The 25892-nt window shown below is 37.8% G+C and overlaps 1 protein-coding gene across 5 annotated transcripts in view; it reads left to right on the top strand.

Annotated features, from left to right (window-relative positions):
- The window catches only part of smoc1 (SPARC related modular calcium binding 1), a 228174-nt gene that overhangs the window by 115846 nt on the left and 86436 nt on the right, over nucleotides 1-25892 (top strand). For 4 of the 5 annotated variants that reach the window (XM_051920076.1, XM_028821148.2, XM_028821147.2 and 1 more), the window contains exons 5-6: nucleotides 7280-7327; nucleotides 20686-20775. In XM_051920076.1, coding sequence (XP_051776036.1) covers nucleotides 7280-7327; nucleotides 20686-20775 — 138 coding nt within the window. The remainder of the gene's footprint in view (nucleotides 1-7279; nucleotides 7328-20685; nucleotides 20776-25892) is intronic. The other variant, XM_051920077.1, reaches the window with a different exon arrangement.

The raw sequence follows: 25892 nt of genomic DNA, 5'->3' as shown, positions 1-25892 counted from the left end.
TAGATGATAATGTCTATTGAGCAAACAGGTATCGCTAGCTAAGCGGAGGCAAGGTACACTCCCACATGTGGTGAGAGGTAGACTGACTCAAACGGAGACTGGCGCGTGAGTGAGGGGGGCCTCACCCCCCTCCCCTTGGCCAGCTGCCTCTCTCTCGGATTCGCGCTAATAAATCGGGTTGAACTATGACACTTAGCAAGATGAGAGAAGTATCAAAATCAAACGGAATGTTCAAGCAAATTATACAAAAAACCCGTTCTAAAGTAGTTCTCTCGTGAAGAGTGGACAGACATGCAGACAGATGTTGGATTTTATATAGATAGATAGATATAGATATAGATATGACAATGATCTGCTTTGGTTAAGTATTTGCTTTGATTAATAGGTCTTCTATTATGCAAAATCACGCTGTGCGACTGCTGTTAGCAGTAACAGAGATCCAAGATCATGCTTATTGCATTAGGCTTAATTCTTTGGTGGCTTTGACCAGATGGTCCAACATTTGGGGGCCTAGATCTAATGTTTGTGAACCCCTGACCTAAGCTATTCCGTTAACGATGGTTGAGAAAGATGAAATTTATGATGCTCAATTATGATTTAAATATATCCCAGATTGCACAATTTGTTGATACTTTTAAACTTAGTGTGGGCAAATTTGTATATCACACAAATACATTGTGCATGGCTTATTATTTAAGAGTTCAACCTGCAAGATGCAGCTGTTAACAACTAATGTTAGTCATCACAATCTACATCAGGCTATAATCCATGAATATACAACTCAACTTATATCCCTGAATAAAAAAAAATCTTGAGCATTAAGCATCACTATTTCTTGCAGAATGGATCGCATTAGACTGTTGAAGATACTGGCAAAAACACCTCATTCAACAAAGTCTGACAGTTCGTACGCATTACTTTCACATGGGTCATTTTTGTCGCATATTAAGGATTTTTATGAAAGACACAAGCCTTCATAGTTTGGGTAGCTAAGAAATTCTACAGCAGTCACAGGGACATTGCTGTATCTCCTTGATTAAATATATGATTAATCAAGATCAGTTGAGTGACAGGTTGTGATTAATCACAATTAAACATTTTAATTGTTGGACAGTCCTAAACTTTGTAACTCCTTCAAATAAATGCCTACTCATGTTTTGATGCAAGACCCCCAATGTTTTAGGGAACTTTCATTTCAACTGTCAGACCTCAGCACTGTTGTTGTAACAGTATGTACAGCAGAGCTGTCACTGCCTTCTTTCAGTATTTCTGAGAAGTATTTTGTGGATAAAATTGTCATATCACCCAGCCATAAATGGGAGACTCCTAAAGTTTAACTGTCTTTTTCATTGGCCTTTACAAATTTCCATGCTGTTAGTTATTATTTCGAGGCACTTAATGTAGACATATAATCCATATTCCATCGGTGGTGCTCCTTTATCGTTTAGTTAATTATTGCTTACAACACCAGTCCTCTTCTGGCACCGCATTCGCAGAATATATTAAATAGGTATATATTAGGGGTGGAAAATATCATTGAAAGAAAGATATGATATTATCACCATTCTTGGGTCATAGTACAATAACACTGGAAAATCTTACTTAGAATTGGATGGTCTCGTTTGTCCAGTTTGGCTGATTGTCACTGAGGAGAAACTGATATTAAGGAAATCAAATGCAGTATCAAAATTACAGTTCAATATGCAATTTTTTTCCCTGCTGTAAGCATAAATGTCTCAGTCTTTTGCACCTCATTCAAACATCTGTGACAAATTATTTTTAATTAAATCTGTTTTAGTAGTGGTAATGATTTTTAAGTGTTAGAGCATTCTCCAGAAGCAAACCAGGATTATTTAGATATATTTAGGTATATAACACGTACATTGGTATGTCCTCTAAAATTAAATATGTAAGATACATTTCAAGGTGAACATTTACAATTGTACTTTTAGCATGGATTTCAATTAATAATGAAGGTTAGAATATTCCTGCTTAAAATGTATTTGTTTATTTATATTAATGCAAGTCAAATGTTTTGGCGGTTCATAAATGTTTATTTCTGTATGAAGCAGGGAATCATGATACCAAAACTTCAATCTTTGATGTGATACAAAGAAAAGTATTTAAAGTCAATACCCAATACAGTATATAACATAACTCAATAAAAATGCCAGTAAAAACCATAGTTTTACATATCACTAATCTTGGTTTTTCAATTTATTAAACTGTTGGTTCATGGAAGTAACTTTAATAAAGTAAAACACATAGAGTGCTGTTTGGGTTTTAAACACCAATAAACATTCTATGTTAACACTAGAATTACCAAAGCCTATGAAAAACTCGTAAATCCAGGCCCACCTTAAATCCCTTCGCACCTCTCCATCAGCGTCTTTTGTCTTGCAAATGTGCTGATCAAGACAAGCAGCAAGCAGCCTACTATTTCATTCCCCCACCGCCGCAGAACGGGCACAAAATTCTCCCAGTTCCAGCCTTCATTATCTGGGAGTGAAGTGCTGGAGTTTTAGAGTGGAAATAATAGATCGTTATTTGGAACACATGCATTTCATGTGTGTTCTGTTTCTACAATAATCTGTGTAAACACTTTGTTAAAACAGAAACGTTTTTCATATTTTAGTAAGTAAATGACAAAATGTAAACATAAATTATATAATGTGTGAAGCCTAAAGTCCAAAGATCAAACAAACACTTTCAGAAAAGGTTCAAGGATAGCAAACAGTTTCCGTGGCGCAGCGGTAAGATTTGCTGCTTTGTAACCAAGAGTCCCCTGGTTCGATCCTGACTGCCTCGTGTATTTACCGTTTTGAGTAGTGAGCTGCTCTTATTGTTAATATTATACAATAAAAACATACTTTTGGTTTGCATCTGTAACAGCCAGTGTAAATTTATAGTACAGTGATCCCTCGCTATATCGCGCTTCGCCTTTCGCGGCTTCACTCCATCGCGGATTTTATATGTAAGCATATTTAAATATATATCGCGGATTTTTCGCTGCTTCGCGGGTTTCTGCGGACAATGGGTCTTTTAATTTCTGGTACATGCTTCCTCAGTTGGTTTGCCCAGTTGATTTCATACAAGGGACGCTATTGGCAGATGGCTGAGAAGCTACCCAACTTACTTTCTCTCTCTCTCTCTTGCGCTGATGTAGGGGGGTGTGAGCAGGGGGGCTGTGTGCAGCTGCTTCCTGAAACGACATGCTGTGCTGCACGGAGCTTCGCATACTTAAAAGCTCAAAGGGCACGTATTGATTTTTTATCTCTCTCTCTATCTCTCTCTAACTCTCTCTCTGCTCCTGACAGAGGGGGTGTGAGCTGCCGCCTTCAACAGCTTTGTACCGGCGGTGCTTCGCATACTTAAAAGCCCTATTGATTTTTTTTTTTGACTGCTTGCTTTGCACTCCTTTGAAAAGGAAGATATGTTTGCATTCTTTTAATTGTGAGACAGAACTGTCATCTCTGTCTTGTCATGGAGCACAGTTTAAACTTTTGAAAAAGACACAAATGTTTGTTTGCAGTGTTTGAATAACGTTCCTGTCTCTCTACAACCTCCTGTGTTTCTGCGCAAATCTGTGACCCAAGCATGACATTCTAAAAATAACCATATAAACATGTGGTTTCTACTTCGCGGATTTTCCTATTTCGCGGGTGGCTCTGGAACGCAACCCCCGCGATGGAGGAGGGATTACTGTACTTGTAAAAGTTAGCGGTTTTTTTTTCACTTTTATTCCCTCAGTCACAATCACAATACATACTACCGACCCCCCAGGAATCTGGCGCTGTTAGTTTTTATTTGAAACTGGGAATAACTGTAGATGTGAGTGGTGTTTTGAGACAATGGAACTGGAAATTCTCTGACCTGGATAGATAAACGCTGACACACAAATGTTGGTGAATCTGCCTTCTTCCTATCTCATTGTCACTTGATTTTTTTTTATTCAGTTTTATTGAGTGTTCCTGCTCACGCTGAATTAGTATGCACCTTCATGGTCCATGATGTCAAAGCTGCACTGACAAAAACACAGAGACATAGGTATATATGATATTTGGAATTATTAATTTTATGACCCATATAGTACATTTTGGAAAACATTGTGGCATGGATGCAACATTATTCATATTGTTCATATTCATTTGCATACCTTCTTGCCGTTGTAATCAGTGACCACGTGTTTTTTTTTTCGATCTTGCCCAGTCTCCACATTTTGGTGCATGGTGGTGTTTCTTTTGTACTCCAGGACATGCAGAAGAAAGAATAGTACAGAGAGGTCAGTTCCGCACTATATGCAATCATCAAATTCAAATGTTAACAGTTCCCACACACCCAAGGACCATCCTTCATATATTTACAACATGTACACCTGTTACAATATACACACACTTCTCTCTATGCTGTAATTCCTATTACATTGAAGGGGCAGCTGACACTGACTCAGTTTGCTTTCCTGGGGGAAGCAGCTGTCTTGGAACAGAAGCTTGTCGATGTTGCATTCTCCTTTTCTTTTTCCATTGCCTTTTCTTGTAAGAAATGACGACGAAGTTCCTCTGCAATGTGAGCCATGAACACTCTTCTTTTTTCAGTGGGCCCTGTACATGCCTTGCTTGTGCTATAACAAGCTTGACCTAGCGGCGATCAACACACATGTACTGTGCAGTAAGAGCAGTTCACTACTCAAAATGGTAAATACACAAGGCAGTCAGGATGGAATGGCGGGACTCTTGGTTACAAGTAAGCAATTCTTACCAGTGCACCACGGAAGCTGTTGTATCATCCCTTGAACCTTTTGTGAAAGTGTTTATTTGATCTTTGGACTTCAGTCTTCACATATTATACAGTTTATGTCTACATTTTGTCATTTATTACTAAAATATGAAAAACGTTTCTGTTTTAACAATGTACAGATTATTGTAGAAACGGAACACACATGAATTGCATGTGTTCCAAATAATGATCTGTTATTTCCCTATACAACTCTAGGTACCTGACTCCCAGATAATGAAGGCTGGAACTGGGAGAACTTTGTGCCCGTTCTGTGGCGCTGGGGGGATGGAATAATAGTAGGCTGCTTGCTGCTTGTCTTGATCGATACATTTACAAGACAAAAGATACTGACGGAGAGGTGCAAAGCGATTTAAGGTGGGCCGGATTTACAAGTTTTTTCATAGGCTTTGGTAATTCTAGTGTTAATTGATCTTTAGGTAATCCTCCCATATGCGGCCTAGTGGGTAGAGCTGTTTCCTGACAGTTTCTGGGTTTGAATCAATGCCCAGTCATTGTCTGTGTTGGAGTTAGTGTAATCTTCAATGTCTACATGGATTTGGCCACCTGGCACCTTGTGGAGACATGGGAAGAAAAGCAGACATCTATGAGGTGTATTGACGACTCCAAACTGGTCTGACAAAAGTGTGAGAGAAGGTGTGTGTGTTGGTGACGCAGTGATTGACTGATGACTTCCACAGGGCTGATTTGTGCCTGATGCTGCTGAAACAAGTCCTGGCTCCCTGTAACTCAAATTAGGATTCTCTGGATTTAAGGATTTTATGTTACATCCTGTCAAACACCTTGTATCCTTCTTTTGTTACTCAAGAAGTTTCATTGCAGCTCCAATGCCAAATAAATAGAAATAAAAAACCTTCAACAGTTTGCTGAAAATTAAACATCTAAACTATCATGTTTAAATAGTACTTCTACCCATTATAAATACCAGGCTAAAATTGCTCAAGTGCAGTACCTTACCTGACCAACTTCCCAAGTTTGCTGGTGGTTTCCTCCTGGTGGCTCTTTTGTTCTCAGTTCATTAGTAATGATAAATCCCCCACTGTCTCTGAGGACCAACAGTAACGTAGAGTATGTCCACAGAGAAAACCAAATGAAGACAAAACTGCATTTAGTCAAGGACATAATTGTAGAGAAGCAAAGATCCAGAAAAGGGTGCAAGGCCACCTCAAAGGCATCGAAAAGTTCTTGGTTCTCAGTGAAGTTCATCTAACGGTAGTGGGGAACAATAGAAAACTACAACCACAATGACAAGGTGTGACCACGATCGTCACTTATCAGAGAGGCTTCCGTGACATTACTTGTCACTCTGATTGAGCTTCAGAAGTTGATGTTAGTGACTGGGGAGGATGTTCATGTCTCTGCAATCTCTAAGGCACTGGACAAATAGGTGCTTTATAGAAGAGTGGCAAGGCAGACGCCCTGGCTGAAGAAGAAAAGATGTCCATGTGACAAAGTCTTTTGGAATGAAAATGGAATCCGCAGATGGCATTGAGAAGTCTGAATTCATGTTATATACTAGTATGTAACCGTCTCTATTATCCTTCTGTTATGAATAAATTGTATTTGGTTTATTGCAGCAACATGTTTGTTGTTTGTTGAAAATAAGTCTGATCATCCCATTCGAACTACAACAGAGAAAGTGAAAGTATTTAATCTAGACTTCTGCAAGTTTAGGAACCTTGTTCATAAATTACACAGATCTCTTCATATTTCTGGAATTCCGGCTAGAAGTTGAAACACAAATCTCTCGCATCTGCTAAGTTACCCACAAAGTTTTGTTTGGTGGTGTAGTTGATGTTGTTTGAGTGGCCTCACTGTCTGGTGATGTTTTGTTTTTTCCCTTGCCTGTAGTGTTAATGTGATTTTTGTTTTGTTTTACATGGTGATTTTCACCATGTCAGTTGATGTAGGCTAGATTGCTATCATGACTCCTTGTTCCTGTAATGATTTCTGTTGTTGTTTTGTCAGCCTATGGTCTGCTGCTTCTTCACAGAATTGTTTTTCTGGAACATACAGTATATGTTAATTGCCTTGAATATTGAGCCCATAGTTTCCTTTGATCTAAAGAAAGTAAAATTGTTTTGATAATATAAAATCAACCTTGCACAAGGGCACCAAAGTGTCATTCTTATTTTTTAGAGCAGAGACCACAGTTTGTTGTTTAGGTACTCACATAAATCTGTTCTGAAGCTGTATCAACAGTGCTTTAATAACTGATTATGATTTATATATAAACATTTGCTACTGCAGAAATTAATGCAGCTATGTAAAAAGCATCTGGCTCTGCTGGACCTGTCGCTTAGATCTCTGCTGTGATGTAGTACACCTGGACTATATATAAAAAATAGATCATTAAACTTTATGGCGTGCAGTACAGGTTTCTACAGAGCATTCTTTCAGTAACTGGACACTTTTTACATACTGTATTGTACATGAACATTGTTGCCCATTGTTATATGTAAAACGTTCTGCTCTTGTCTTGAAGGTTCAGTAACTGACAAACCATCTGGGCAGCCGAGTGCAGGGAAAAAAGGTGAGTTCATCTCCTTATTTTTTAATTGTGGACTGATTTAATAATCTGCCTTGTTAGCAATAGCTTGTGTAAGAAAAGTTGATTTTCCAGAAGTAGCCATCATACAGTAGAAATTGTCCAAAAGCACCTTTAGAAGTTGTCTTTTGCTTTAGAAATGCAAACTAGTCACACAGAAGTCTGAGAGGGATAAACAGATAGATTAAACCAGTATGTCTGGCTGTCTTTAATTTTATAGTAAAGATTTTTCTAAATGTGTGCTGTTTAATTTGTGTTTTATTAATCACTTACTCTGTCTTGTACTTCTATCTTGTTATGTACTGCTTTTCTCAGCAAGCACCATTACAAGGTGCTTTACAAAGCTATCAAGATTATAATACCATACAATTCACAAGACTGAAAGGTAAGTGGTAGCAGTAATGATAATGTAATAATCTAAATGTAACTGTGAAATACAAATTTGCAAAACAAACACTACAGCTTTCTACCCAAGAAATTATGAGAAGATGTGGAAAAGGTATGGATTGACAAGAAGTCTCTGAATACGTATGAACATTGTGCCAAGGTATCTGCTGAGGTTATAGCCATAGGCTAATGAAGTGGGAGGATGGCACATCTTCTTCGACTTATGCTATTGTGAGTGGGTGCTCACTGTGAAAAGGTTAGTAGTAATGGTGGCAGCACCTGGACAGCACAGGTCATTCTATAAGAAGTTAGTAGTTCTATAAGAAGACCTTGATTGGTGTGCAGAGAGAGAGAGAGTGAACAACAGAATTAGACTTTAACAAGCAGAGAACAAATTGGCATACCAGTGTGGGAGATGGTTGAGTCTAGGTGGTAGTGAGCTGCAGTACCCTTGTGAAAACATGTAACAGTCCCCAAGACACTTAGAGGGCAAAGCAATCCTTCAGATTAAAGAAGTGCTGACTACCTTTTTGTGAGGAAAGCAGGGCCATGGGGAGTTTGAAGGAGGCAGCAGGCCCTCCTGAATAAAATGGGCAATATACCGTTGGGGACTGGCAAAAGTGGTTATTTCTGCTGTCCCATTTTTGGGGTTTGGCTGAAAATAACCACATTAGGGCATTTAAAACCTGCAATATTGTCTAACTCAGTCAAAATTAGTATTTAAGCTAATACATAAAGCTGATGTCACATGATGGAACTGCTAGGCGTATGTTATGTCAGATTTTCCTATTGCAGTTGCTGATCTTCTTACTGGACCGTGTCAGTTTACTTGACTTAAAATCACTGGGCATGTCCAATTTAGTGACTGCATGCCGATCTTACAGTATAGTCATGTTCACCCCTTTTTCTGACAGCCAATATCATGCTGCCTGATGAAGCAGGGTGCTGTATGAAGGGTTAACAGATATGGCAAGTTCAGCTACCATCTTTTTTTTGTTTCTTCTTCTTTTACATTCTGTCATAGCACATAAAACGCATCAGATAGATGAACTTCTTTTTGTGAGATCTAAAACACCTACGTTATATGCATTGATGAGCATTCATTGGTCTTCATCTCTCATATGCACACAGGCTACTCCTACTACTAAAGTCCAGATAAAACCTGTTTAATTTGGTCAGTGTGAGTTGTGGATTGTTTGGAGCGAGTCGACGGGGTATGCCATATTATGTGACTGGCTTCACAGGAGCATGCCGCCGACTGCCTCTAACTCCCTAACATTATGTAAAGGAAGGATACAACATAAAATTGCTCCAAAAGTCATCTAATGTGACATAGCCTTGAGTGGAATGAGGAGTAAAACAGTATATGAGAGTGTTTGGTAGTATTTTTAAGGTTGGCACTGATAGAGTTGGTCCAAAACTCTTTAAGACTTGGAATGTCAGAATAGTTTTTGTTTTACATTTGTTATCATTTTCCTTTTTATTGGGCCCATCTATATCTTTCTGATGGTTGTTTTGTCAAAAAAAAACCACAATTTTATGTGCATTTGGGCTCTTTCTGTGCCTTATTTTAGGTGTAGTGGAGTGTAATCAGTGAGCTTTTCTATTAAATTACATTGTGGCCTGTTCTCATCAAAACTGTTGCAAAGTTATGATTTTTACCAGTGAATTTAGAATACTTTCAATGACAAACAATGAATTCAACACCTTACATTAAATAGAACCCTGGAATGAAAAACTGAGTAAGAAATGTTGGACCAAAGGATGGAGACAGGAAGCAGTCCCAAACGTTGTGAAGAAGAGTAGTGATGCATGGTTGGTTAAGACTCCTTTTGTGTCTCATACTGTGGTTGTAGCTGTACATGTAAAATAAAATTTTTAACAAGTGAAGAAAATCTGCACTTGAAATTAGTACAGTTATAGTTCTCTTGGGAGAATATTATGAAGGGGCTGAGAAGTAGGTGTTAGGGCTTTGACTGTAGAAATCCAGCACTGGATGATCTCTGTGGTTTAATACCGTAGGTGTAGTCAGAGTGATGTAAGCTGTTTAGACTGTAGGCTCCATTTCTTAAAGTAAACTGTGGGGTATATCTGTACCAATTTGACACGGCACACCCTCATTCACTCTATAGGAGCTGCAGTGTTTACACTTTTTTTTTTTAACTTTAGTTTATTAATGACGCTTGAATGGAAGTTGGGACACATCTCATAACACTGAGCCATTTGTGGGCTTCCACTAACTGTCAGTGAGTTTTCAAAAGCTAGATGCTGTTTTTGTTCCTTTTTATTGTAGTATGTATTTAAAATGGTAATGCACTCAGAGTAGAATTCCTGCCATGCTTACAAAACTTGCTGCTCCTAGGATTTTCAATGTTAAAAGTGATATCTGCTTTTAGGAAATAGTTTCCCAGAGAATGTATGTCACACAAACTGAAAGAATCGCATCATAAAGCTTCATGGGGTAATTGAATGTGGACATTAGTGGTGGTGTTATTTTATTGTTACTCTTTTTTTTTTTTGCTTGGATTCAAATGAAAACTTGGCAAAATAGAGGAAAAGCCATGAGATTAAGTAGTCAGCTACTAAAGAAAAAAAAAAACTAGCTTTCCAAAGCTTTGTTGTGCTTTCACATATTTTAGGTCTCCAAGAACATTCTGTGTTCTTTAATTCAGGTCCAAGAAATGCTGATTGTCTTTAGGGAGAGAGTTAACAGAAAAAGGAATTTTGCCCAGTTATGCAAGAGTCTTGTCAAAACCTGCACTTAATTGCTTTAGGACCATATTTCACGTTTCACCCCTACGTTTAATTAGATAGTCAACCAAAGCCAATGTTTTATATCAACATGCTGAGTTGTCAGAAGGTTTGCTTCATTTAGAAGCTTGTAAAATTAAAAAAGAAAAGGAAAGAAGAAAAAAAATAAAATTGTGTAAAATAAGGCCACACTTAAGATAAACTGGCAGCTATATAGATTGTCTTTTGTCTGAGATGTTGGAGATATAACAACTGTGGAGGTCTTTTGTATCTGTTTGCTTACCTCATATTGCCTTTTCGAAGTCAAAAGTATTAAAATTGCATATTCTTGTATATTTCACCCTTGCTGAAATAAACATTGAATGCAACACAGATCATAACTTTCATTGCTAACTACCACATGACATTTCCAAATATGTCTTTTAGTATAGTTTTAGATTTTAAATAATGATGCAGCAATTTTGTGTGTTGTCAGAATGTAGGAACACATTCAGTGTTCAGCTATTTGTTTTTTGAACCCTATTCTCTCTTGCTGGGTGCAGAAAGTAGTTTATCCTACCTATACTTGGGTAGTTCAGAGTCACAGATCAAACTGATGCACTTTCATTTAGAGTTCCTGCCATTATTGTATGAAGAGGGAAGAAGAAAGTTACACAGACTCTGACCAGTGCTAGGATTTGACCCCAGAAGTCTGGAGCTAAGAAGCTACACAGGGGTGGGCAACATCAGTCCTGGAGGGCCGCTGTGGCTACAGGTTTTTGTTCCCACCCAATTGCTTAATTAGAAACCAATCCTTGCTGGTTTCAGACCTTATTTAATTTTATAGCTTGTTAGTCTGCAATATTAGGTTCTTACAGTGTAGTTTTTTTTTCTTTCCTTTCCATCATCCAAATGATTTTAAGCCTAAAACAGGCGAGTGATTGTTAGTCCTCTTCCTTTTATTAAACCAAATAGTGCATGATGAATCCACCCAGGTGCAAACAGGAACAGCTTAGAGGGAGAACTGCTGGCTTCTTTGTAATTTGCATCTTATTGCTAATAAGGAGCCAATAAAACACTGAATGCAGCTGTTTAAAACTGAAATAAACAATTAAGATGGGAAACTTTAACAAGCAAGACCACTAAAATGAAGTTACAGCAGTACTCACAGTGTTGTTTGCTGCTGTGCTATCTGCTATCATTTCTAAAAGGATTTTTTAGAGGTTCATTTTTGATTCCATGTGTTCTAGGTGCTCCTCAGTGCACCTATCCAGACGAAGCCAAGCTATAAAGAAGAAGGGACATTTACTGTTGTTGTTGGCTGTAACTGGTGCTTCTTCCAGAGCTGCTATTTGTTCTGTCCTCCTGCAGCCTTACATTCGGATATCTTGTGGATAGATGTTGTGATTACATTGTTGTCTGCATTGAATTTCACAGGCATATTTTTATTGACTTTCTGTAAGTTCTCTTGTATTTCCTTCATTACAGCAGTTGTATTTTAGGTTCATTGGTAAGCTCTGCGATTAACTAGTTTGTACATATTTTTTTGGTTGATACTGCTGGGAAAGACTAAGAATAAGCAGATTCAGAAAATGGATACGGAAATCTTTGCTTTTGAGTTTTTCAAAAGTGTGCTTGGATCTGGTGGTCTTCTTTTCTGGAACCATGGTCCATGTTAAGCTATCCAGCCACTAAATATATAGAACTTCTTTTGAGGACAAAAGTATTTTTATTGGCAGCAAGGATGTAAAAAGATAAGTTCAATATAGATATAACATATAAACATTGGTAGGTCTTTGCATGAAGAAATTAAACAAATATGAATTCTGTGAATAGCACTGAAAGTGAAACAATATGCTTTACACTGGCCTGCTTGGACTCAAATATATTTAATCTTGTAGCTTAGTTTGTTTCTCCCAGGCACTCACCCCTGCCTCACTGGTCTATATGGGAGATGCACTTGATGTACTCTTGAAAGTGAAGAGCAGAATGGCATTGTGCACATCACAGTAGAGGAAGTCCTTTGTCTGGCTACAGAATGCAGTCATTGTCTGGCCGGGACAATTAACTCCTGAATGGACTGCCAGTTCTTTGACACTCCATCTTATATGCAGAAGCACAACAACGCTTTATTTTTTTCTTGTTTTGTTTTCTTTTTTCTTTTCTTTTTTTTAAAGTAAAATAATAAAAGCCAAAGCTGAACAGTGGCTTCCCCCACCTCTGTCGCTTTTTATTTCAGTTCTTCTTTAACCCCTGTTCAGGAGGCACCTTGTCAATCAGGAAACCTGAGTAGAAAAGGAAAGTCTGAATGGATGTGATTCACGGTCATCTCCAGCTGGCTTCCTCAGCTGAGCTCCCACCATTTTAGAGCTTGCTGGTAGATAATGTGATGGAAGGTTTCATTTCTCTTTTTTTTTTACCCCTAAGTGGTTCTTTTTCTTTATTTTTTCTTTATTCAGATCCAGTTTGTGTAGTCTGTGACCTACTATAACTTCTTTAGAGTACATGGAAAATTATCCTGGCTGCCACATAGCATTTAAACCTAAGATATACAAACATATTGGGTGAAGTATTTGCAAGAAAAATAGTTTGAATTATTGTTGACAGAATAAAGTAGGAATTGAATAATGCAGGCTGATTTAGTCTTTTACATTAATTGATTTAAAATTTCAATTTAAAATGTGGTTCTCACCCTGGCTCCTAGCAGTTCAGACTTTCTTAGAAATGTTTGTATTATCAGGGGTTTTTCTGTTGGATGATTCAGTATATCTTCTTATCCCAAAACTATGTGTGCTATGTTATCTAACAAATGGAATTTTTGTGGATGTTAGGCACATGAATGAGCCTGATGACAAACTGAAAATCAGTGGTTGTTACTCCTAAATTACTTAGAAAAATACACAGAATTTTAATCAAAGTGCATTTTATTATGAGTATTATTACCTTTTCTCTTTCTGGTATAGTTTGGTGTCTTGATCCAGGATTTGTTCTTGCCTTCTGGTCAATGCTGGTTGCTCCCTGCTGCTACTGTATAATTTTGTTTATAAAATAACTGGATATATATTATTCAGTGTATAATTAATTAATTGATTGATTGATTGATTGATTGATTGATTGATTGATTGATTGAATACATAAACTAATTAAGTTATTCATCCAGCCATCTTTCTAACCTGCTTATTCAAAGCAGAGTCGGCGGCAGCTGCCAGTGATCACATGGTGCAAGGTAGAAACCGTTCCTGGATATGGTGCCAGTGTATCGCAGGGTGAACACACACTCACTCACTCACTCACTCACTCACTCACTCACTCACTCACTCACTCACTCACTCACTCACTCACTCACTCACTCACTCATCAGGGCCAGCTTAGCAACATCAACTTACTTACCCTGCATGTCTTTGGACTGTTGGAGGAAACTGAAGCACCTGAAGGAAATCAACATTGACATGAAGAGAACATGTCAACTCCACACAGGGAACACTATGGACGTAAACCCCGTTCTCTTTACTGCGAGGCAGAAGTGCTACCACTGTGCCAGTGTGCTGCCTAATGAAAAAAGTTATTTTATGGTAAATGCTAATCTGTGCTTATTTAACAGTTTAGTCATTGAATAATGAATTAGATGGTTCTCGTCAAAACAAGCAGTAAAGAAAATGCTCAATAATTTTTTGTGTAAGTTTTCATCCATCCATCCATTTTCCAACCCGCTGAATCTGAACACAGAGTTTTCATTTTATGGTTAAATATTTACTTTTAATTAGGCTTGTGTACACTAATACCTGGGGTTAGAATAAGGTCACCGTCCCCCATGCATCTTATAAAAGGTAATTACTGGAGGTTGGCACAAAGAAAGAGTATCTCGATAAACCTTTCTACTCCAGCACATTCTTTAATAAGAAGTACAAGTCATGAACAGGAGTCTGTCAAAGTGGAGATTGTCAAAGCACTGAAGATGATTAAAACAAGATTAAGATTTTATCATGGCAAGTTGCATTGTGCTAACATCGAGTTAGTGGGATGTCACACTACATGACTAGTGGTCAACACTGTGCAACTATCCACAACTCTAAGGCTATGTAAATGAAAGCAAAGGCTTTAGTGGTACAATGGGATAATCAGATCATATGAAATAATGATAACTCTTTTCTGAAAATGCAATGAAAAACACAGTCCATCCTTCCATTTGTTTTTCAAGCTGCTTTGATCGTAGGAGTCTTGGTAGTTATGTCATCTAAATACATTTCTTGCAACTTAAAGCATTCTAGACATGTTCTTTCTCTTTCCCTTAAGATTATGGTGTTTTATGAACCCAAAACATCTATGAGATTACAATGTGAACTAATATGCCATGATCTTTAAAGCCATCTTTAACAATGTTTGTCTATTGACGGTGGTAGAGATTGTTAAAAGACACTAGGTAAGAAATAAAGCCAGAGAACAGACAAGAGTCAAAGCACGAGCTTCAGTGTTTTGTGAGTGTGATGCTCAAATTCAGTGTACTATTAGGGCTGTCTCCCATAGGACACCATGTGCAATGTCAAGGATGCTTCACTATATAACCCGATGTGTGTTTTGTGGTGCGTCCAAGATTACAGATCCATTCCTCAAACAACTTCTGTCTTTGCATTTGCTTTGTACTTAATGTTTTTAACTCATAGTATTCCACTTTTCCACTTTAAGGTTAGGGTGTCTTAGTTTTGGTAACAGCATGTTTTCTAGCTAATTTTGTTTTTTTTTTCTTTGAAAAGCTTTGCTTATGGGTGAGTTCTCCAGTCTTTGACACTAGATTCTCAGAGTTACAAACATCTACTCAGAGTACAGTTTCTTGAATACATGCACATCTCCTTTCTATCATATTATGGTTGTCAGTATTCTTTTGCCTGGAAATTAAAAAAATAAAAAGCTGTTGGACTTTATCTTTGCTACCATCCAACAGATCCTCTTTGGATACCATGTCTGTCTGGCACAACAGTATCTTGTACAGCAGGCATGTCAAACACGCGGCCCCCGGGCAGCATGCGGCCCGCAACAGAAATCTGTGCGGCCCGCATGACAGATCCTAGTTAGCACTGAACTTGTACAAAATGATTGATTCAATCACAAACGACAGTATTCTGCATCTTCGGTGTTACTTATTGACTTTTCTTACTTCTGCCTTCTGACAAAAGCGCATTTTCCCATGGCATTACGGTACCGGAAACGTCATTTGCTTTTATAGCCACGAGCCTTGACAAGTTAATGAGCCGCAGCGTCACAACTGAAGTGCTAGGCTGCAGCAGGGGTGGCCTTAGGCATGTGCAAACTGTGCACCTGCACAGTGCTACCAAATCCCAGGGGCCGCCGCGCTAATATATATTGAATATAAAACAGAAAGAGAAAATAACGACACAGCTGACGGCAATGTGGCCAAAAAAACATTCTGTTTCTTGTTAATTAATACGCTGTATTTACAAATGTCGCTAGAGTCGGAGCAGTAAGCTATATATAGTATTATAATGTTTTGCCGTAATGAGAATATCATGGGTCGCCACTTGGTTTTCAAGTTACAGACACGAGTATTTAGAAGCATGTCATGAGCACGAGGCGGCTATGCAGTGTCCGCAACGGATGTGACCATCCGCTGTGCATAAGATACCGTATTGACATGGCCAGGCGAAGGGGCCACTGATTCTTTCTCTGCCCAGGGCCGCCACGAGCCTAGAGCCGCGCCTGCTAAGGCTACACTACTGACTGGGTTGCTGAGACTGGCCACTGGGCAGAACTGACCATCACGAGTAGTAATAGCCCGCATATTTTCACGTTTTTTTGCTCTAGTTTCATGTAATTTTGTGCTAGTATTGTAACGAACAGTTAGTGCAGACTACAGCTGAAGATCTGCAGTGGACGTGAGAAGTTGGTGAGTTGTTTATTAACATTTTTGTGATTTTGAGTTTGTAAAATTATTGTAGGTCAGGTGGCTTTTTGCATATCGGCTTATTTTACAATATAAACTTTGAAGTAAACTTAGTAAAGTAAAATTTGATTTTTGGTGGATTTGTTTTCCAACTTGAATTACTGAGCAATGAATTCAGTGAGCGTTTTCGTGATTGCAGTTCTCACAAACAGGGCATTGCGCTGTTCTCTTACAACGTTGAGAATGCGCCTGAGAATATCCAAATGGAATTGATTGAAGTGCAGTCAGATTCTATTCTGATGGAACAATACAACGAAGTTGGTGTGCTAGGCTTGCATGCTTACCTGCCACCCTCGTATGTGCAGATCCGTAAGTTGGCATCGAGAGTACTGTCTGTTTTCGGAAGCACATACCTTTGTGAGCAATTGTTTTTGTTAATGAAAGCTACCAAAACCCCACATCGCTCAAGCGTTACCGTCGAGCACCTTTCATCCTTCATAAAAGTTGCAGCTTCACAAGATTTCAAGCCTGATATTGACGAACTGGTTACTAACAAGAGATGCCAAGTGTCGGGACAAAAGAAATAAATCTCACACTGTAAGGCTCCTATATAAGCAATGAATATAATATAATGAATATAAATCATCAAGACACTATATAAAAGCGGTCGGGATTGTCCTTCCGTCCCGTGAGTGCAAAGCGTAGCGGTAATCCGCTTATCACAGACTTAGTACTTGCGGCTTGCGGTACGAAGCGACGCGATGTGAGCAGAGTTCTGGTGCTCCCATCGTTCCCTTGCTGTTGTGCGCGATGCGCTGGAAAAATAGACAAAATTATGTCTCTGGAAATAATTAATGTTGATGGAGTACAAATGCCTCACCGCATAGTAAATATCAGGGGAGATGGTGCTTGCTTATTCTCATCTATAGCTTATTTAGTGCATGAAACTCCCGTCTTTAGCGGTACAGATTCGGGCTGACATTGTACGACATGTTTTAAGTAATTGGTCAAGGTTTCAGCCATTTACAATGATGCCGTCAGGAATCTCTTATACAAATGAGCTTCAGTATCTCACTGAAATGTCAAAGTCTCAAACTTATGGTACCATTTCTGAGCTAATGGCAGCGGGAGAGTTGTTCCACTATGAGTTTCAAGTATATTATTATGGAGTCCTACACTCCAAGTTTGGACAGGCACTCGAGGGGATAAAAAAACTTAGGTTTTCGGGAGATGTTATGAATGGGCACTTTGATGTTCTCATTCCCTACACTTACATGCCTGATGTACATATGGAGCGCACACAAATTGAGGATAAAAGTCGGTCGCCTTAAAAGGAGGGTGAGCCTAGTAATATAATAAGGACCTAGCTAAGAGGTTAAGACTCTAATTCTACACTGTTGTATGGAGACTGCATGGAAATAAATTGCTTTTCTTTAAACTTTAAGTGTTACATTTTTTAAAGTTTTCAGTATTGGAAAGAAAGCTACAGTAACTTTGTATAATAGTATAATAGTATTTGTTACAGTACCGCCCGCTGACGCACGTATGGCAGTCGAAGCGGCCCACCAATGGTAGTGAGTTTGACATGCCTGTTGTACAGTATAGTCTGTACCCTAATGATTAGCAGTGAGCACTACAGACAAGGGTGCAGTCAGTGTTAAATGCTGAAGGACAGCAGTTATATGACAGGCTATTTTAACTTGTCTGCTTACTAAGACATATTTCTAAGAAATGGGCAGATCTTTAAACTGTATATAATATGTTACTGTGGCTGTTCATTTGTCTGTTCAGGATATTAAATCACCTGTAGCTCGCAAACCATTTGAACTGTTGACCTGAAATTTGGTACACATATGCTACGTGACATCTACTATCCGCTTTCGTTGTGGTGATTGACCTCCAAGGTTATTCCTCTTTTTTTTTATTTTATTGTAGAATTAACCAGCAGGGTGGCTGTGTGGCGCATGTATACGGGTGCCGTTCTAAACCCTACCACCTTCCCCTACCTCTTCATATCTTGAATCATTCTTGAGGCAGATTGAAGACTTAAGTGCCAGGTTAAATGAAAAATTAAGGAAAACACACTAAGTAATTGCAACACAACCACTGACTTAATCAGTTTTAACGGAAAAAGTTGCCAACGCAAGAGAAGAAGCGGGCGTCTAGGGTGGAGAAAAGAAGAGCTGCTCAGGAAGCAGCAAGCGTATCAACCTTTGAGCAAACAAATGCTAAATGTACAGAGAAAGAAAAAGGATGAAAACTGTGAATGCTCAAGTCAAGTGTATTCACTGCATGTTATTGTGCAATACGCCGTTACTGGCTGTTAAATATGACAGTAAAGTCATTGCTCCCCTTAAGAATTTACTGTTGTCTGCATTTGGATACAATTAATGGAGTCAACATTACAATAAATGTCTTTCCTTCCTTTAAATAGTCTAAATCGTCTATGTAGGAGAATTTAGACAAATTAGAGCCACTGTACACTTCGATCCAGCAAGACTGTTGTTTCAGAAAAATAGGGCAAACCCTACTCTGTATCCATTAATAAATATAAAATTGAAACCTCTGGCTATACATTAAATTTTAACTTTATTTAGTCAATTAGCATTTGGCCATCAGTAAAGTACCAGCTATCTATACATCTAAAAATATTTAAACAAGTCGACCATGCCGACATTAAAAGAGCTTTACTAAAAATACAACTGAGGTATCAAACTTTGAATGCTGTACTCTTAGTAATGCTCTTTCAGACATGTGAAACACTTCATGTGTATACATGTGGAAAGATAGTACATGGGCCAGTGGTAAGTTTAAGTGGACTTGGTGAGATGTAGGTCTGGATCCTAGGGCTGTAATCTTCTACCAGATGCCAGTTGCTACTGCTTCTTTCCCAGATATTGTGAGGATCTGGACATGGATCACCTTTGCTTTGTTTTTTGTTATACGGGTGAAATGCAGTGTATATTAAAAAAATGTTTGTATCTTGGACATCCTTTACCAGTGATGGTCTTTCTAAACATGTGCCTTTTGTGCATTGTTGTGATGTCACAGTGGGCAATTTCTTTAATTGCAACAAATGGAAGGTGAGGTTCTTTTCAGTTTGAAAAAGTTTTAATCTGTGCAACAATTACAAATGGTCAGCATTAGGATTGGGAGTGGACTCTGACTGTTTTTAGAAGCATAAGTTAAATAGTTCTTTTTGTAAAATAACATGTTACTATGGCAGGATTTTGGTCAATCCTTCTCCTTATTCACCCTCTGCCTTTAAATACCTAGCTACTAAAGTACAACTGTTTAACACCAATAGACCAGGGCTGCCAAACTCTGATCCCGGAGAGCCACAGTGACTGTAGAGATTCATCCTGGCCACTTACCAATTACTGCTGTTTAAGGATGACAATACCTTTGCCTTTGTTTAGGTTGACTTGTTTTTTAAAACTCAGAATGCTTTGTTTATTTTCCCTTAACCAGCAGCCAAAAAAGCAATGGGATGTACCAGGGGCCAAAAGATGACCAACTAACTCAGGGGTCTGAAACTTAGTTCCTGGAGAGCTGTCATTTTCCATATAAGTAATTTCTTAAATAAAAGGCATTTCTGTTCTGTTCAGGAATCGTATTATTTGATTCTGTGGCTTCTTTGTGCTCTCATTGTGCAGCACCAGATTTTTGATAAGCTGTTGATTTTAATTTTTTCTCGGGCATTCACACTTTCCTTTTCAAATGTTTTGTTCAAACAGATATTGTATAGTGGACACACAGGTTCAATAGGGATGAAGTGAGCTGGCCATTTGTTGACTCTAAAAGCTTCTCATTATTGTTTGGCCCACTTTGACCCTCCATGATCTGAGTTAGACACACCTGTATTAGACCAAAAAGTGATGAAGTCTAGAAATCGGTGTGGAAACCTAATTTCTGAAGCTTGTATGTATTTTATTTTTTGTCTCTTCAACCACCCAGTCCCCATCTTAAATTAGTGTTCAAAGAAAAGAATAAAGAAAAAAACTGGAAACTGTTGGCGTGACATGACAAAAGATGGGAGTGTTTAGGACACAGGATATAAGTGGACAGTCCAATAATAGAAACTCTCGGAACAATTATATATGAACATAAATGACAACAAAGCTAGCAGTAATCACCAGTGTAATACTAAAACAATGTTCAAAGCAATGATTTTACTTGCTATGTTTTTGTTTTGCTTTTGTACCTATTTGTCTTTCTGTCTGTCTGTCTATCTGTCTGATCTCTTCCTTTCTCTATGGCCGGGCCATGTGCAAATCCCATTCATTCAAAAGTGCTGTAGAGTAGATTGTATTAACCTCAATAATGGTAGTTTCTTTTCGTTTCTTTTTGACTCTCAATCCAGATGATGGATCAAAGCCAACACCTACCTTGGAGACACCACTTATTTTTGATGGAGAAGGTAAGCAGAGCTTATGCTGAAAAGCCTTAAAGCGATGGAGAGTTAAGAGTGTTCAGTGAATGAAACTAAAACAAGTAGAGATAGAAATTCAGATCTAAGAAGACCAGTTGTAACCTGAAATCTGTAATTTAGTAGGCAGCTCAAATCACTACTGGGTATGAGTTCTGTTATGCTCACAGCATATGTTGTATTTCGTAAGGCTTACAATGAAAGAAGGAATGCATGCAACGATTAATTACAGCACTGCATGTGATTTTGTCTTGATTGTGTAGTCAATACAAGTTTGATGAGGTAAACAGATTATGTTCTTGCTACTGCTGCTCTCTCACAGCTCTAGAATCTAGGTTTATGTCCCTGTTTCGCTGCATCTTTGAACTCTGGTTGGGATTTCTTCTGGTGTTTAGGCTCTCTGCCACATTTCAAATGTATGTGGGATGGTCATTCAATGTAATGCACACATTTTTGGAATCTGGGCTTAACCAGAACAAAAACTCCTAAAAACACATGGGAGGAATGTGCAGACTTGGCAGAGTCAGTGAGCAGGTCTGTAATCAAACGTTTGTATTTGTTGTGAACAGTTAATGTAGAAATATTTGTTGATAGAAGGGAAAACTAGAACATAGCAGATGGTGTTAAGGAATCATGCAAGTTCATAGTTGGAATACGGGTAAGATGTTCAAAAATAGAATCCACAGTACGTTTAGTAAGCAGATTTAAATGTTAGATATTGAACTAAATGTACCACCACCTTATATAATAGCAATGTGGTAACATCACGGGTTGTGAGGTATGATAGTCATATGGTTGGCGACAGACATCATTGCCAACAATAGGACCACAACAATGCAAAAATGCACAGAGTTTGCAGCATCTTTAAGGAAAAACTGTCTACAAAGTGCTAACACAGTGACATCACAAAATAACAAATTTGAAAAGCAAAAAGAATGCCAGAAATTTCATGAATTGTTCAAAATTACAAAAGTAATTTTAGTAAATGCAAAATGTGCTCTTAGTGTTCTGGAGTTGAGGATGTTATGTACTGCTTTGTTAAGGACAGTTTTATTCACTGTAAATAAATTTCTGCAAGGAACTATAGATAACAAATATGGGCCAACAGGTACTTGTCAGTAACACCAAGGTATGATGGGAGACAAAACCACAATACAGGTCTTCTAAACAGGCAGGCAAAATATTCTGAGGCCAGTAAAAATACAATACAATAGAAGTATAAAAAAAAAAGAGTGTGCCAAATATGAATGTGTTAAATTGATCATTTTTACTTATTTCCCTAGTGGTTTAGAGGCTTAGAAAGGTTTTTTGGGTTGCTGGATGCATTTTTATTATTAGTCTTTGACTTTGGTTTTGTTTTCCAATAGGCAGAAATTTTCTGTGCCTTTTTCCAACAGCATTTTTGTTTTCCATGGGTGCCACCATTTTGTGGTGCAGTTGCCACAGTAATTCCTATTTGTCCGAGATTGTGGATTCTGTAAAGAAATTAGTATTTGTCTTTTGTGTAATACATATTTCATGGTTAAGATTCTTTTTACTTCCTTATTGTTAGGATTTTCAGGACTCTGATAATTTTTTCCAGGTTTCAGAATTTTTTCTTCCTTAGTTTAAGGCCTAGCTACGTTTTCTAATATAGAGATTTTAAATATTTGATTTCTTTTGTTATTAATTGTTGTTTTAGTGTTATGGGAATTTGTTTTGGATTTTTTATATGATGGTCATTTTGTTGTTACCACAAGTGATGGCTGGTTGTCAGGGAATGTGTCCTGGAAGTGATGTCATATAATATCATCCATGCAACCATCAGGGCCGTCTTAACAGCATTATAGGTGCCCGGGCAATAGGTCCCCCTACCTACACAACTACTCAGCAAGTCACAACATACATAGATTAGCATGGGGCCCCTGGGCAACTGCCCGGCATGCCTATGCGTTAAGACGGCCCTAGCAACTATATAGAGCCAACTCTGTACTTGGAAGCTTTGTAGACAAGTTTGTAGTTTCACATGTTAACATTTACGATTTATGGCAAGCTCATTTACAATCTAAAGTTTCTCTGCTCCAAGTATTTTCAATTTATTTTAGTTTTCCTCTTCTCTGTTATTGATATGCATACTTTCAGTCCCATTTTGAGCTTTTTTGGTCTCTTCTTGATAGTAGAATTCATTTCAGTACAAAGCAGGCTTTTCAAGCATGTGATATCACCACTAGTGAGTTTACTGTAACTCCATCACATGTCTTGTCTTTGTTTAAATAAATGTAATTCATATCTTTCCTGTTGGAGCTGAAGTGAGATTTTCATTACTGTAAAACAAGAGAAATTTAGTAACACAGTGTAAGAACAAAAGCCAGATTTGAGTCAGCAGTCATTCTAGTAGCAATTTCATGGACTTTGAAGGGAAGCCAAACATATGTGGGAGAACATGCAGACGCTATATAGGAAATGGGAGTTAAGTGCCATGCAGCAACACTGCTGATTGCTGGTTGAATGTTGATTGAATTATTTCACTGTACTCTGTTCTTGTGACAATAATACTGCTGCTGCTATTAATGTACCAGTAGATCACTCTTTATTTCAAATCACCATTATAAAAACCACAGAGACAATTGTTTGCAAGAGTTGCAACTAAACAATTAATGAAGAGACATCATTTCCAATCAAAGAATAGACTTGGAATATTGGAGCTTTTAATTCACAATCTATGGCATGTTGTATAACTTTTACTGGCAAAATATGTTTGTTTTTAAAATACTTTGATTTAAGTGGTACAGTATTTAAATTTTCACTTGATAAAAGATAATCTATCCTTTTCGATGCCCGCTCTTTATCACATCCATATAGCACCTTTTTATGACATAAATATCCAGTGTGTAGCGCTGTCTTTTCTTTCTTTTGTTTTCTGCAACTGACATTATAATATTTAATCTTGTACCTTGGCCTTGTCTTTCCCTCTTCGGTGTCATTTGCATCATGACCTTCTTGTACTGCTTCAGCCCTTTTAGAAAATTCATGAATTCTTTAATTTGCTGTGATTGTAGTTACTGTGTATGAAAATTATAACCGAAAGGCCAAGGATTTGATTAATAGCACAAAAATACCTCCTTCTCAAAATACACTGTAGTCCGTTTCTTCTGGAAAAAATTAAATGACTTTGAGAATTTAATTGGTCAGAGATGGATTTCAAAGTCTCATCAGATCTTTCAATCCATACCAACATCAAAGTGTATGGTTATTCTCTATCACTTCAGTGAAAATTTTCAATTATTTTACAGGAACATAAAGTATTTTGCTTATAGTTAACCACAAATAAAATGTGGAAATACTTGTATGTTAAAGACTTTCAACGTGTGGGATAATGAGATCATTTTAAATCAACTGAGAACCAATTTCAAAATTAAAGCCGTAAAATTGTGCTGGCCACCCATGAGGCAAATTAGCAGTGTAAACAGAATTAAAAAAATTCTATAGTGAACAAATGTACACCAGTGAACACCAAGGGCCAGCTTGGTTTCTGCTTATTTTCTTTAAAGGTTAGGCATACTGTATAACACATGTGGTCAGTGGATATGGTCTTGGTGAAAGTCCTTTTGATTACAGTTCAATTTTTCTCTTTTTTCATGTCTGTTTTCTTTTTACTTATTAAACGTTAGCAACAGTTCAGTGTGTTTTATTTTTTATAATTGTTCTGTGTTTTTTTTGGCACAGAGACGCAGTAGTTAGCACCAGGACTGTGGAGTCAGAGTCGTAAGCAATTATTGGGTTACAGGAGATGGAGTCAGTAAAAATGTACATTCTCCTACTAAATGTACATTGTAATATGTGTGAAAATTTCCAAATTCATTGAATGTACTAATTTAACGAAACATTTTTTTCTTCTAGTAAAAATATAGCCTGTTTTTTAATTGTGTAGGTAGTAATGAATAGATAATATAAAAAAAGCCACAACAGCATCACTATGGCCTTTAAACCCAAACTTTAGCATGCAAGGGTGCTAAAAAGTAACCTGATGATTCACGGTGGCAGTAATGACAATGCCTTGTATCTTTTATTTGTGCTTTCAGTCAACGTGCTAAATAAGTTCGTGTAATTACAAATGGAGGAGTCTGAGTTGGTGGTGCCATTGAGTAGTCAGAGTCAAAATGATGTGTACCAACTCCACAGCCATGGTTAGCACTGCTGCCTCACAGCTCAGTTCACATTTTTGGTTGTAATTGCTGCAGCATAGTTGGCAGACTATTCCCTAGCCCTCAAGCACTTCAAAGACTATTGCACAATTACAAATCACTCAAAAATAGTTCAGCTCCTCCTCCTTTGTTAATTTCAATGCATTTTTGAGTTTTGTGAAGTTCCCAAAAATTTCCACAATTTTGCCAAACTCATAACAAAGCAACCTACCCAAGAGTTTCTGTTGCTGCAGACTAGGAAAGGGTAACTCAATCATCTGGGCAACCCTGAGGAGGCATTGTGTCCTCTCACTGTGAGTGGGGCAATAGAGGCAATACCTCAAAGAACATCAGCATGTGAGAACATGTAATGGTAGGTGGGTTGAATGCTTGTGGGATTTTTTCGGGACAGTAGAGCATAGCAGGTAGTTCATCATCTTGGTGATGTCAGAGGACAGGTAGCTTGGCATATGTCAGTGTGTTGCCTGTTCCCCTGAGAGAAAAAGAAAAAGAGAAGGTTAGGTGATGGGGGATGTTAGCAGTTCACTGAAAACTTTCCATACTGTGCTAATTTTACAAACCTGATGAGGTAATTTAGGCTGTTGAGTGCATCTGGAGGACTGATTTTTTTCTACTGTCTGTTTCCCCATTAAATTCTTGTTTAGCATCATGCCAGAGACTGGCAATGTATTGCATGTTGTTTGTACATGTAAGTATGAATTTCACCAAATATTCAGTACATATGACAATACTTCTAGGACTATTGCAGTGAAATCAGACAGAGATTAAGAGGTGATATGGTTGGATAGTTTAAAATTACAATATGAATGAATTAGTACGGTAGATAGCAGTCCTTATTATTATTATTGAAACTTATGAGAGATTTTACGGCAATGTTAGAATACTTTTCTTTACACAGGGACCATATACTGTATACATGGAGTA

This window comes from Erpetoichthys calabaricus, chromosome 16 (genome assembly GCF_900747795.2).
Source record: "Erpetoichthys calabaricus chromosome 16, fErpCal1.3, whole genome shotgun sequence".
Taxonomy (NCBI): domain Eukaryota; kingdom Metazoa; phylum Chordata; class Cladistia; order Polypteriformes; family Polypteridae; genus Erpetoichthys; species Erpetoichthys calabaricus.
This window is presented reverse-complemented; position numbering and strand designations above follow the sequence as displayed.